The following is a 15,428-nucleotide window of genomic DNA, read 5'->3' on the forward strand; positions in this document are numbered from 1 at the left end:
TTTCAAACAAATCTCTAAAACTTCGCGATTCTGAATTATTGTTATTTTGGGTAATGTTATGCTCTCCATTGTGTGATTTTTTGGACATGAATTTAGAGTAGATCAAAAATATATGTCAAGCTCAAGTTCAAAAACATATTTCAAGTTTAACAAAGATCAATCATAATTAATTAATCCACGTAATCATTAAAATTTCAAAATTAAAATGAAAGATACAAAAAACTAAAATGTCTTGCCCACTATACATGCTAAGTATAATAAATAAAAAGGTTGCAGTTCAAATCACCATTCCACCAATTCAAATTGAAAGATTGTCTTGTGTCATGTGTGAGGGTGGGAGTGGGAGTGATTAAGTGGATAGGGACATGATGGGGTAGGACCAAAACTAACCTAATTCACACTAACAATTATGCCTTTTTCCAGATAAAATCAAATTAAAAAATGGAGAATCTTAATTATATGAGACGAATTAAGATCCATAGCAAAATTCATATTCAATCACCTATGTGTAATGTCATTGAATTATGAGTCTGAATTCTGATCTTGACTTCTGTACAATATTGTCATACATGTTCTTTAATAGGAAGTGAATTTTTATAAATTATAAAAATTGATCCTGGACAATGTGTCGAACCAAAACAATTTAACTCGCTTCTATTTGATTTCATTTTCTATTTTTCACTTATCCTAATAATATCATCTTATTAGCAAATTACTCCATCCGCCCCACGAATCTTGACACGTATTCCTTTTTGGGCCAACCCACGAATCTTAACACATTTTCAAATAAGATAATAATTATTACATTCTCTCTCATACTTTATCACTTTTATTACATTTTATCTCATACTTTATCACTTTTATACTTTATTAACTACACACTTAAAACATTAATCTACAACTCCTTAATTCTCGTGCCGGACCCAAACGTGTCAAGATTCGTGGAACGAAGGGAGTACTTTTGTTTCATTAATAACGGTTCACTTAGCTTTTTTATCTTTTTCATTAATAATGACTCTTCTAAAACAACCTCTTTTATTTCACAAAAAGATGTGGATTTCATATTTTTTTATCATTTTTATTTTTTAATCACTTTTATTCTTAATAATCATGTTAAAAAATATAGAGTTATACTTAATGGATAGAGGGAGTAATAATTATTTTACTGGAGGTGGGTTATGGATTTGCTGGTGTGTATTATTGTAATGATAATGGGCTAATATGATAAAGCAATTATGTCTTGAACGGATCCCTAAGAGCAGATTTGCCTTTATATGCTTTTTGGCATGCAAAAAATAAAGTGTTGTGGCCTTCAAAGTACGTTATATCTTGCTCTCTTTTTTTCTCCTCACTCAATAACAAAAGTTCTCATTTTTTGTTTTAAATTGTTATAATAAAAGAAATCATGCCGTTGGAAAATGCATACGTTGAGGTTGGAAATTGTAGAATTGGGCTCAAGAACGAATTCTCTAACTTATTTTCAAGGTACAATTTTTTTTTTCAAGAATGATTTGCTATTCTTTCTATATGTTCTACTTTTATATTAGTGATTATATATATACAGGGATATTCACAGCAAAAGTCTATGGTTTTCAATATATACATTTTCCATATAGTCATATAAAAATATCTTACTAAATGCAATCATATATATATGGCACAATTCATTTGAATGGAATAAAAAGTTGGTAAAATGATTTGGGGTGAGTGGGAGTAAAAGTTAAGAGTCAAATCACACATGTAAACGAAGTGAATCATAATCTGAGTTTATTGAGTTGATAATGGTGTTAGTGGTATCATTAGATAATATTAAAAATAAGATTTCTCCACTTCTTGCTTGACTTGAGCAACCACATATTCCATATATATTACATCTCTCATCTTTAGTTTCTTTTTTTTCTAAGTTTGGTAGATTAGGTTAAATGCATTAACATAGTAATTAAAGTAACGATAAGTTTAAGCTATTAATTAGTAGATAATTCATAACATATTTATCTAAACAGAGGTCATTTTTTGTCATTAATTCATATAATCACATTCGCCAACCTTTATCTGTATAAGTGAATTGGTTTGTAACTTTGAAAATTTCCTAGCAATACATAACATACTTCCCGATATGTTTCATTCGAAAAATTCTTGTATATTAAAATAAATAATTTATGTTTGCACGGGTCTTATTACTCTTATATAGTGTGAGTAGGAGTTTAGGATATTGCATGTGGTCTTGAAATAGACAACATGGTCCAGCTGGGCCACTAATACTATGACTTTTCAGTTCAATTCATCTCATATATATAGTGACAATAACTATGTTTTTTTTTTTTGATCGGTAAAATTAAAATTTTATTAAGATAAAAAGCAAGGCACCAGGAATGCCAATCAAAACAAGAAGGAAAAATTGAAACCCTTTGAGCACCACATGGTGAAAGGGATTCTCAACTCCAAAACTTTATAGACCTCATTCCAACTCCAAAGTCTACCCTTGATCTGTAAAACAAGTCTCTCAATATCCCAAATCTTTCCTTGAAAACGACTCCAAAACTTTATTGTCACGACTCTCGTGACAATAACTATGTTACTATGTAGTAATTTAGTTTAGTGACATATATATATCTTCTATTTTCTTTCTTTCATTGGAAACTTGTTTTATATATATATAAAAGAATCTCCAAATAAATGTCACATGTCATGAAAAATTGTATTCTATCCGTTCCGATTCAGTATGACATATTTTCTTATTTGGACATCTCATTTTAATAAATCACTTATTGAAATGAAAATTTAATATAACAAATATTCTTACATAATTCATTATTTATATCAAATATCATTGAGATTCACACATAATTATTTGTGTATTCATTTAAAAAAATATCTCCATTTCTCTATAAATTTTATGCCCTCAAAATATAAAACTAAAAATAAAAAATTGATTTTGCACGACAGAGAGAACGAGTCGTAGGTGAAAAAGTCAACGATTTTCCTAATTGTATTTGTGGGCCCCTATCCCAGAGGTCACGATAATCACACTTGAAGCCGGAGGCGTGATAGGCACCACCCTACACTACGTGTCGGTATTCGACAATTTATAAGCACACGTGTCGAGTCCTTATTGGATAATCCGCAACGGCTAAGTGTCCAGATACGAGTCTCCTTTGGAAGCAAATGCCAACAAACATCTAACATTACAAAAAGAAAAAAGAAAAAGAGAAAGAAAAAACACAACAAATATTACTTCCTCCGTCCCACATCAATTGACACTTTTACTTTGAGCACGGAGATTAAGAATAAAGGGTTAAGTGTGTAAAGTAGATGGAGACCATTTATTTAATGTGTGTAGAGAAGATATGGGTCATATACTATTTTTGAAAAGTGTCAATTGAAGTGGGATAAAAAAAAAAAAAAAAAACAAGTGTACCAATTGAAGTGGGACGAAGGAAGTATTATAGAATAAATATTTAATTTTAGAATTTCATGATAAAATAATGCAAAACTTTCTATTTTATCATTTTCATCTCTAAAGGTTCTTTGTGTTCTTCTTCTTTTTTTGGAGTGGGAGGGTGTGTTTCATGCATTAATCTATACTAGTATTTGCATCCCATGCAATGCACGGGAAAATATTTTTTATTTTTTATATTTATATAAAAATTAATACTAATTCAATTATCATATTATTTAAAAATAAAAAAAATTTACAATTATAGAATATGATATTATGAAAAGTAAAAAAAAAAAGTTTTAAAAAAATATAAAAAAAATACTAATAAAAAAGAATTAAAAATACATTTTTTTCCAAAAAGCTGAGAGCGGAGAGAGAAATTTATAAAATTTTAATATTTAAAAAAATTTAATTTGTACGTTTTAAATCAAACTTTTACATAAAATATATCAAATTAAAGCTCTTATCGTGATCTTTAATTTGATATGCATATTAAATATTTTATAATTAATCAAATTTCACAAATTTGGAAAGAAATAAAACAACAAATAAGAAGTTAAAGAAATGGAAAATAAAAAGAAAAATATAATTTAAACATAAACCTTCAATTTTATTATAACTACAAAATTGCCACTCAATTTTAAAATTGATTTGAAATTGGAAACTGCCTTTTTAATATAGTACTAGCATTTGCAATCGTGCAATGCACGAAAAATATTTTTATATTTTATTATGTATAAAATTGACATTAATTTAATTATTATATAAAAATTCTAAATATAATAAAAAATACTAGTATAATTTAAGATAAATATATTTTAGTTTAATATAAAATAATAAATAATAATTCATATTAATAAAAATTGATTTTGTAAAAAAAGAAAATAATATATGTTAAAAGATAATTGAAAAAAAATAGATTTATTCAAAAAAAAGAGGAGAGAGGAGAGAGAATTTTCTTAAGTTTTAATCTTTAAATAAATATAATTTTTATATATTAAATCCAATATTTACATAACCTAGGAGTATCAAATTCAAGCTCTTGTCATGATCTTTAATTTGATATGCATATCAAATATTTTATAATTAGTCGAATTCCATAATTTTAAAAAAGAAATAAAATAGAGAAATAAGAAGTTAAAGGAAAAGGAAAAAAAAGATGTATAGCTTATAAATAAACCTTCAATTTTATTTTAACTACAAAATTGCCACTCGATTTTAAAATTGATTTGAAATCAATTTGAAATTGAAAACTCCATTTTTAGTATAGTATAGATAGATTGTACTCCCTCCGTCCATGAAAGAACTTCATAGGAGGGAGTGACACGAGTTTTAAGAAAAAAATATTATTGAGTGTATTGAGAGTGGGTAAAAGGTAGTTGAATGTATTGGGAGTGGTGAAAAGATGTTATAATTAATATTGGGAGTTGTGAAAAATGAAAAGTAAGAGGATTATAAGTGGTGGAATATTGTCCAAAAATGGGTAGGAAGTTCTTTTATGGACGTCCTAAAAAGGAAAAATAGGAAGTTCTTTCGTGGACGGAGGGACTATTAAAAAGGGAATGTTCAACTTGAAATTTTTATAAATTATAGAAAAATTAATATCATAATTTAAGTAAAATTTAAAATCAATACATGAAAATTAAATTAACCGTACTGTCCATTAATCCTTCAATTAACCGTCACTAATCTTTAATTTTAAAATTTATGCATTTTTTTTTCTAATTTTTTAGATAGGGCATGTACCTTTTTTATTTTCATTTATTTATGTCTTGAATAAAATATATAATATGCGTCTCACATGAAACATCACAGAAGGACTTTCATTATGATTAGTAAAAAATAATTTAAAACGATTAAGTTATGATAATTTAAAGTCTTAGACATATTAAATAATTTATATTTTTAAATAATAATATTTTTCTTGAAACTAGAAAACTTATTTTATTTTTTTCAATATTAATATTTTTATTTTTTAAATTATGTATTTCAATTAATTTTATATTAAAAATTATTAATATGACATTATGAAATTGTTATAGAATAATAGCATATTATATATTATAATTCATTTTAAGACACACTAAATCAATATATAATCTCATTTAACATATTTAATTTTTAGATGTAATTATGTATATTTTTATTTTAACTATCACTATTACCATGTCTAACTAAAGATTAAAAAAAAAAGTAAAATTACTAATTTTTTTGAAATGTGTGTATTAACAGATGAGACACTTTATGAAGATAGAGGAAACATCTCTAAAAAAACTAAAGATAGCGGAAATATATAGATACATTCAAAGTGAATTTTGTCTCAACCAATTTTCTTTCACGGAATTTGTGTGGAAACATGAGCTACTTATATATGATTCCAAATACAAACTATCTGCTAATATAATTATAAATACATTCCTAAATATAATTTTATATTCGAATAAAAAAATCAGAGGCACCTTAACAATTATTCTGAATTGAAAGTTTATGTGTATTTCAATTTCGTAAGTTTTTTCTTAAAAAAATAACCTAAATAGTATAAACACCTGGAGCATTAATAGAAGAATTAAATTTATATTCTCGTAGCTATAAATAGTCGTGAGCAAATGCTAATGAGATTTTCTTCATTTGGTAGGTAGGTATGAAAGGAGCTGGAGCTGATGATACATCTTGGAGTACTTAAATTAACACAAAGATATTTATAATTCATTAATTTGTCACTTGGATTATATTTCCGGACAAAATTCGCACAAGATAACAATTAGTATTTAGGACATACACCCTCCATTTTTTATAAGTGTCCCGTTTAGCTCATGTTTTTTTTGTTTCTCAATAAGTGTCTCATTTCAAAATTTGAGAGTATATTTATGATATTTTTTCTATTTTATTCTTATTTAATACTTGTACGAATGTAATAATTAGTTGTATATATGCATTTATTATGACAATTATTAAGGTTACAGATGTAAAATATCTTATTTTATTGGTATGTGTATTTTAACGACTAGGGACACTTAATAAAAAACGGAGGGAGTATTGTTTTTAACTAACATACACCATTCAAAATTCTTGTATTTAAATATTAAAACGTAACATTATCGTATGCACTATCAAAATCTTATTACAAAATATTAATTTATGTCCCAATATTTGAGTATATTTTTACTAGTTTTGCAGCGTTTAATAATTTACAAATCGATACCAAAAATCTCAACATGCATGTACAATTATGTTTTGATACAGTTTTGCAATAATTTTTTGATCCACGCAAAAATTATTAAATTATATTTAAAATATATATTGTATCAAGCTTTAATAAATGGGGTTATTGCCGTAAAATACATCAAGTTTGCTAATTTTCTGGTTTATATCATCACCTTTTTTCTTGGCCAAAAAATACATGAATTTATAATTTATTCGCAAAAATCCCACGATGAGTAACTCCGACGAAATCGAAACTTATGTGTCATTTATGTGGCTTATATGGCACCAACGTGGCATTTAAGAGTGATGATGTGTTGCCACACCCCCACCCCCACCCCCATCCCCACCCCCACCCGACAGTCCGCTCCCTCACTCCACCCCACCAACAGACCGTCTTCCTCCTCCTCCCACTTCCCCAACCCCCACCGCCACCCTTTCTCCAGCCCGGCGGAGCCTTCCCCTTCCCCCAACCCTGCTGCAACCACTTCCTCCTCATCCTCTACAATTGGTTGTTCTCTACAATCTTCAATTTCGATTTATCCAAAATCGGCGCAGGATTTGATTTCCTCAAATGATAGCTCTACAGCTTCATTTTTGGAAGCGAAGAAGAGTGATATGATAGCCGAGGCGGATTTCGAGGGTTTCGGGGGCGGCGAATTTCGAGGGTTTCGGGGATAAATGTGGCGAATTTCGGGGGCGGAGGCGGTGGCGCTGTTGGGTCTGCGACGAAGATGGGACTCTGTTCGCGGAGGAGGGGCGGTCGCAGTTAAACAAGGACCGAGGCGGCTGCTGTTGCGGTGGCGGAGGCGGTGGCGTTGTTAGGTCTGCAGTGGAGGGAGGGCTTTGTTGGTGGAGCGAGAGGTGCCCGCCGGTGCCTGCGCGGCGACGGGTTGAATTGAAGATAATGAAGCCATAGCGGCTGATTTGAGCTCGTTTTTACGGTTTCTGCGGTTGGTGAGAGAGAGAGAGGCTGTGAGAGTGAGAGAGAGAGACAGATGATGGTTAAGGGATGAGAGGACGGCAGCAGCGGCGATGCTACCGTCGCCGGAGAAGGAAGAAGAGGGAGGGGCTGTGCGTGTGTGTGCGCGTGTTTGTGTGTGTGTGTCTGTGAGAGAGAGAGAAATGTGTGTATGTGTGATTTGGCAATTCCGGCAACTACGTTGGCAATTCGACTGCCACCTCAGATTAATTTGGGCAAAATTATAAATGATGGGACAATTAAGAACAAATTATAAATTCATGTATTTTTTGACCAAAATAAAAAGTGATGATATAAACCAGAAAATTGATAAACTTGATGTATTTTACGGCAATAACCCCTTAATAAATCATGTAAAGTTATGATTATCTGAAATAAATTTTAAAATGGAGAATATGAAGCACCGGTGATATACTACTTCATTCGTCTCATAAAACATGAACTTTTTGTCTATTTTTTGCACACTACCTCACTGCAATTCTTTTGCTTTTTATTTTATATTTTTCATAAAATGAGATCTATTTTTCACTTACAATACACTTTTATTTAATATTTATTAAAATTCATGTCACTTATAAATATTCATATTTTTGTGATACGAAAGAAATATATACCAAAATTAAAATAATAAATGACGCAGTATACATATGCTAACAAAATACACATACATTAATATTTTTTCTATAAAAAAAATACTAAAACTATATAATTGGAAAGAGTTATAAAAGTGTTGAGTATGAAGCTGTAACTGCTGGTCCAAATAAAATAAAAATAAAAATAGGAATAGATGCTCTCAAAAGCAAAAGGACAAGACATAAGTCTTGCATTGGAAGTAGCGAAAGCGTCGCAGTAATACAAACCCCCAAAATTGTCTTAAAAATCCCTACAAAATAAACAAATACACTAATATAAATGCAATTATTAAATGCATATAAAAATAACTAAATGATTAAAAAATAGAAGTAAGTCCAGATATTGACCCCACTTTGAAATCTGCGACAGAGACGGCAGTTTCACTTCCCAGCTTTCTCTCTCATGCTGCCGCAGATTTATATATTAATGCCATCATCTCCCTCTCTCTCTAGAATTACGCATTTATTGCTCTCTCACTAGCAATAATTTGCAACTCTAGGACTATAAATATTTCAAAGATTGCATCTTTTTGTAATTTCATTTTCTGGGTCGTGTCAATTCTCTGCCAAAGCGAAGCAAAAAAGTCTTCTCTTTCACACCTTTCAATCCCATAAACGTAACACACAACGGAAAATTGAAAGAATCTAGGGCTTAAATCCACACCATTTTTTTCCCAGCTGAAGGTCCGTTTGTCCAGACTTCATTTTCTCTTTGCTTTCTTTCTCTGGGTTTTAATGTTCTCTGTTTGCAGCTTGATTTTTCTGCTGACGTTTGATTGATTTCATCTGGATTTTTTGGTCGATTTTCACTCTGCAAAAATGAACCTCTTTTTTCCATCTCCTCTTGAATCTCTTGGTTTCGGCATTTGGGTTTTCAGTTTCAGCTTCTTTTGAATCAGTGTATTTAGAATTATTGCAACATATCTGTTATTTTGCTGGACGCTGCCATTTCTGGTTTTGGGAATTAGGGTTTTACTTTTGTGGTTTGTTGTTGTGGGGGGTGAGGGTGATGATGGAGGAGGTTGAAAAGGCAAATATTGCAGCTGTGGAGAGCTGCCATAGAGTGATTAACATTTTAAACCAAGCTCAAGATCAAAATTTGAGTGGAAATTTAGTGGAACAAACAGGGGAAGCTGTGCAGAGATTCAAGAAAGTTGTCTCTCTCCTCAACTCGAGCTGTGGCCATGCTAGAGTGAGAAAAAGTAGGAAAATCCAACCTCCTTTTCCTCCAAACATATTCCTTGAAACCCCCATTTTCCGAAACGATGATCATCGCCATCATCAGCAGCCCAAACCCCTTCATCTGCTTCAGATCAATCCCGTTGACACCAATCGACGCCAAGAATCTGTCTCCATTGCCAAGAATTCGCTCACATTGGGAAACCCTTCTTTGGAATTGAGCTCCCATGGCAAGAATCTCCGCCTCTCGCAGCAGACGCCGCTGCCGAATTACCATTTCTTACAGCAGCAGCAGAGGTTTCAGCTGCAGCAGCAGCAGCAGCAGTTGAAACAGCAGCAGCAGGCTGAGCTTGTGTATAGGCGTAGCAATAGCGGCATTAGCCTTAACTTCGATAGCTCCTCGTGCACGCCTACAATGTCCTCGACTAGGTCATTCATCTCCTCGTTGAGTATGGATGGGAGCGTGGCGAATGTGGATGGGAGCGCCTTCCGTTTGATTGGTGCAGCGCGGTCTGCTGATCAGGCATCGTTTCATCACAAGAGGAGGTGTGCCGGCAGGGGAGAGGATGGGAGTGTGAAATGTGGAGGCAGTGGTAGATGCCATTGCTCTAAGAAGAGGTGCTTGTTTTAGGTTTTTGCCCGATGATCGCATAGATTTTGCTATGTTGTTTAATTTGTGTGATGTTTATGCAGGAAGCATAGAGTGAAAAGGTCTATCAAAGTGCCTGCTATAAGTAACAAGATAGCTGATATTCCCCCCGATGAGTACTCGTGGAGGAAGTATGGCCAAAAGCCGATCAAAGGCTCCCCTCACCCGCGGTATGGCTTCATAGACTCTGCATCTCATTGCTCGTCGTGATTGTTTGGCCTATTCTACTTTTGTATAGAATGTGGCCATCTAGTCTTTGATAGCATTTCAAACTGCTCATTATTGAGATGATGTTAATTAGTTTGTGGTAATAATGTGGTTTAGAATTTGCTTGATAGATTTATGTTTCGATTTCTTGATGTTTTTGCATACTAGTTGAGCCAAACGATTTATACACTTGCTGCTGGCCTCGTTGATGTAATGTGGCTCCGGCATCTTCTTCTTTTTTCAAAGATGTTCAAATGATAAAGTGAATATATCTCTTGTTCGTTATATGCAGTTATTGCATTTTGGCATTGAATTTTCATCATTCAACTCAGTTTGAGCAAATCTTGAATGATATTTTGTGGTTGTGATGAATGGTTTAATCTGCAGGGGATACTACAAATGCAGTAGCATGAGAGGGTGCCCGGCTAGGAAACATGTGGAGCGATGCTTGGAAGATCCTTCGATGCTTATAGTCACTTATGAAGGCGAACACAACCACCCGAGGCTGCCATCACAGTCAGCCAACGCGTGATTTGCATTGATATTATTGGTAAAAGATCATCTTCTTAATTAGACTTGATTGGTTCTGTACATAAGCTGCTTGAGCTGAGGCGGGGCGAGGTGGGCGTCGTCGTTTGGTTTGGATGGTCAGTTTTCTTCAAGGCTTCTAGTTCTAGACAATGAACTCAATCAAGATTTGGTTGTAAGAAAAAGGAATTCCAATCAATCTTAAGTGCCTCTTGTTTTTTGAGAATTTTGTGGATTTCTTTGGTAGTGATCTTTTTTGGCTTTTATGTTTTTTCTTAGCTATTTATTTTGTTGCTGCATTTAGTATTGAATTCTGTTGGAGAGAGTTCATTTTTTTGTTGAAGTAGTTTATAAGATGTTTGAATTTTCTTTTCAGAAGTTCAAAAGTGTTTGACAACGTTTTTAAGAACAAATAGGGGGAAATTTATTTCAAGATGTTAGGGAAGTTTGATTCAGTGTTTTCGAACAACGTCTTTAGGTTATTTTCATTTTGTGAAGTTGTATTAAATTTAATTATAAAATGAGGATACTATTATTATTTGAAGTAACCCACATTATTATGTCCCTTCTTTTGAGATTAAATTTGTATTTGAAGTTTAAAGCATGAAGCAGTTTCGACGATTTATGCTTATTTTGTTTAATGGGGCCGTTTCGAGACTTTGTTCGACTTTCTTGTTTATCTTCGTACTTAATTAAACTTTTCATCTTTTTTAAGAAAAACTATTACTATATTCCTTAATTAATTTTTGAAAAAATTAGTTTTAAAGCTAAATTTCTAAATATTATGGTGATATTAAATTTTGATCAGTCTTATTAAATACTCATGTTCTTAAAATAAATAGATCGTTTTGTAAGGATGTAAATATAGATTTTTGTAAACTGTAATAAACTAATCAAGTACTACCGTCCCAAACGAAATGTCATGTTTTCCTTTTTGGGCTTTCCCAAACGAAATGTCATGTTTCCTTTTTTGGCAATATACTATCTCTCTATATTTAATATTTAAATAATTTCCACCAACTCACTTTATCTACTTTATACACATTTCTTAATCTCCGTGCCGAAAAGAAATAGGACATTTCGTTTGGGACGGAGGGAGTACTTATATACCCACTTCAAAAAAATATATTAAAATATATCAAAACATATATGATACACAATAATTAGATAAAAAAATATATTCAATATTAAGGGAAGATAAAAATATTATAGTTATAGAGTAATTTGCATAATTTATAGTTAATTAATTTGCAATATTTTAAATTCACACCAGAATTATTATGTAAACTAGTAAAGATGCTCTTTATTTAACTCTATAAAGGCTTTTTTTTTATTTTTTTTATTTTACTTACATCTCTTTGTAATGTTTATTAAGAGTGGAAATTGAAATTCTGAAAAAGTTTTCTTCTCAAGTCTCAACCCAAAAGAGTAATATTGAAAATATAAAACGACATTGTATATAGTTGTAGGCAATTAAAATTAAAAATTATAATAGTCTATAGTGTGATGCACAATAATAACTATATATATATATATATATAAAATTAAATAAAAAATAATTATATATTGAATTAGGAATTCTCAAAATAAATTATACTCCATCCGTCCCCCAAGTAACTTTATAGTAGGGGACGACACAAGTTTTAAGAAATAATTGTTAAGTGTATTGATAATGGAGAAAAAATGTTATAATTAGTATTGAGAATGGTGAAAGTGTGAAAAATAAGAATAAATAAAGTATTATTAGTGGTGGGCAATGTCCCAAAATAGATATGAAGTTATTTTGGGGACGTACCAAAAAGGAAATATAAGAAGTTATTTGCGGACGGAGGGAGTAATACTTTTTTTGTCCTGTAAAAATAGTTATAAGAAATAGTGACATGAATTTTAATAATTATGATTGAGTTTATTGTGAGAGAATAAAGAGACTGGCTTTAGGAGTAATGTTAAAGTGGATAAAAATGATTCATCTCAGTGAATAATAAGGTTTAAATTCAATTACACTGGTGGGTCATACATATACTGATATACGGTATAACGGGTAAATAAATTGATATATTAATGGTAATATACATTGATTAAGTGTAGTTGTGTAGGTAGTGTCAACAAATAAAATAGGACTGTTTTATGTGAACGTACAAAGCAAAAAAAAAAATATGACTATTTCTCTAGGACGGAGGGAGTATATAATGGGCTATTATTCTATAATAATTACCTAATGCCCTATTAATAGTTTTTATATAAAATAAAAAATGCATAATTTAAAAAATTAAGAACAAAAGAACAATTAAAAATATTTAAAATAAGGTTTCTAGTTTCAAGAAAAATATTATTATTTATAAATATAAAATATTTAATATGTTAAAATTTTAATCATCATAATGTATTCATTTTAAATCCCTTTTTTACATAGTAGTATCAAATTAGAAGTCCTTTCATGGTCTTCAATTGAAGACATATATTACATATTTTTTTCAAAATATTATTAAATAAAAATGAAAAAAGTGTGCTCTATCAATAAAATGAGAAAAAAAAATGAAGAAATTTAAGATTTAAAATTAAAAAATTAGCGGTGATTAATTGAGGGATTAATGGACGGTTAATTTGATTTTTTATGTATTGATTTAAAATTTGCATAAATTCTAACATTGAGTTCTCTTCAATTTACAAAATACATTTAAAATCAATTTCAAATTGCAAATTCTCCTTTTAATATAGCATCATCTATCTTTACAATGGCTAAAAAAAATTCGAATTGCTAATGATTAGGGGAATATGTTCACTTTTTCTGTTTGGTTCACATTCGGATTCCATTCATCAGCAAATTGTGTGGGTGACTTCTTTTCCTTCTGCCACAAAATATATATACATTTCAATTAGTTCAATTATTTGTCTTTTTTTTCTTTTCTGGTGGAAATACAAGCGAAGCTGATCAATAACTCATTCCAGATTCTTTTTCTTTTTTTCTTTTTTGAAATTGGCTAAATATTGGCGGCTGCAAATTGCAGCATTTTTAATCGACAAGCATGAGTTTCCTAGTAATCTTCCACTTTCTAATTTACGTATTTGTCGCTCATCTAATTATTTTACTTTCCCCTTTCTTTTTAAAGTGGTTGTGGTATCATTAATTAATTGTTTATAAATTTTATGTATATGTTATATTTTGTTCATAAATCTTATGTATTTGTACATGTGTTTCCTAATTGTTACATGTGTATTTGTTCATATATAATTGTTTAGATAATTTTTATTTTCTAATTAGAAGAAGCATCGAGTGAAAATGATATTTTTGGTGAAAATTGTGAAAAATATTGCATAGATTCTTAAAATTCATAAGTAAGAAGTGATTAAAATGAACAAGTAAATATAATACATGCACAATCACACTAATTGATTTTCAATTCTATGTAGTATATTTTAGTATTTATTTGTATCTTTTGTTCATAAATTTTATGTATTTGTACATGTGTTCTCAATTTCCATAAAAGATTATAATTTTTATTGGATGATTTCTAACAAAACTTGATCATCTCAATATCAACATCTTAACCTAAAGAAAGAGATGGTCGTGTGATTTAGATTCTAAACATGAACTTTATGGGTTCACATCTAACTTTCTTATTTATTTGTTTGTTTATTTCAAATATCCTTTCTCTTTCCATTTTTGTCAATATTATATTTCTTAATAGAATCTCAATTGGGGTCCCCAAAGGGACACTAAGAGCATCCGCATTGGGGGTTCCTTGATAGCCTACTTGATAGTCTACTTGATAGTGTTTGTGTTATTGAGTAGGTAGTGCTGCATTGGGGTTCCTTGATAGCCTACTTGATAATATTAGTTTTGATTTTATGTTTTTCATTTAAATTTTATTGCATAATTTAAATAGCATATTTTTGTAATAGTTAAATACTGGATTAAACATAAATTTAAAATTACTTAAAACATTAAAAAAAATACATAAAAATTTAAAAACACCTAAAAAAAATACATAAAAATTTAAAAAACCTAAAACATCATTAAAATCACATTCCTTGATAGCCTAGGATAGACCACGACGCCTGAGCACGTCGGTGACCATGGACGCGTGCAATGCACGTTGTGCGTCCGTCATGTGCGTCGTATCCGTGTTCAGGAGCTGCATATCGAGCTCCCTCTCCCGGATATCGTTCCTCCGCTTTAATTGGGCGGTGAATGCCCTCATCTGCTCGTCGGTCCTCTCCAACCTCTCCACTATTTCTGGTGGAGGATCCGAGCTCGTATGCGACGCTGCTGCCTTCCATTTCCCTTTCGCCGCCGCCTTCGCCGCCTTGTTGCCAATGGGCCGGGCAGAAGAGATCTCCTCGCCCGACGCCGAGGTGGTGAAGCCGCCCTCTTCCGTAGTCTTTGTCCTCTTGGAGGCATGCACGTCTCCAAGGAGGTACATCGACTTGAACTTGGGATTGTTCCGGAGAACTCTCCACGCGTTCCAGAAATTGAAGGAGGCCCTGTGTGGGCTTCGAGCCTTGAAGAGGGTTTGGGCCTTTTCACGAATCATATCATCCGAATGACCGGACGGCCAATTGTTGCGCGTCTCCACCCAAACAGCTTCCCAGAGACGCACATCCGCGCTC

At 31.4% G+C, this 15,428-nt stretch overlaps 1 protein-coding gene across 1 annotated transcript; it reads left to right on the top strand.

Moving 5' to 3' along the window:
- Window positions 1-8,622: 8,622 nt before the first annotated feature.
- Window positions 8,623-11,195, top strand: LOC130999577 (probable WRKY transcription factor 21). Its single transcript, XM_057925142.1, has 3 exons — window positions 8,623-10,051; window positions 10,127-10,252; window positions 10,677-11,195. The coding sequence occupies exons 1-3, from the start codon at window positions 9,264-9,266 to the stop codon at window positions 10,819-10,821; spliced, it is 1,059 nt and encodes a 352-aa protein (XP_057781125.1). The 5' UTR covers window positions 8,623-9,263; the 3' UTR covers window positions 10,822-11,195.
- Window positions 11,196-15,428: the final 4,233 nt, after the last annotated feature.

The sequence above is a fragment of the Salvia miltiorrhiza genome, chromosome 1 (assembly GCF_028751815.1).
Source record: "Salvia miltiorrhiza cultivar Shanhuang (shh) chromosome 1, IMPLAD_Smil_shh, whole genome shotgun sequence".
Classification (NCBI taxonomy): Eukaryota; Viridiplantae; Streptophyta; class Magnoliopsida; order Lamiales; family Lamiaceae; genus Salvia; species Salvia miltiorrhiza.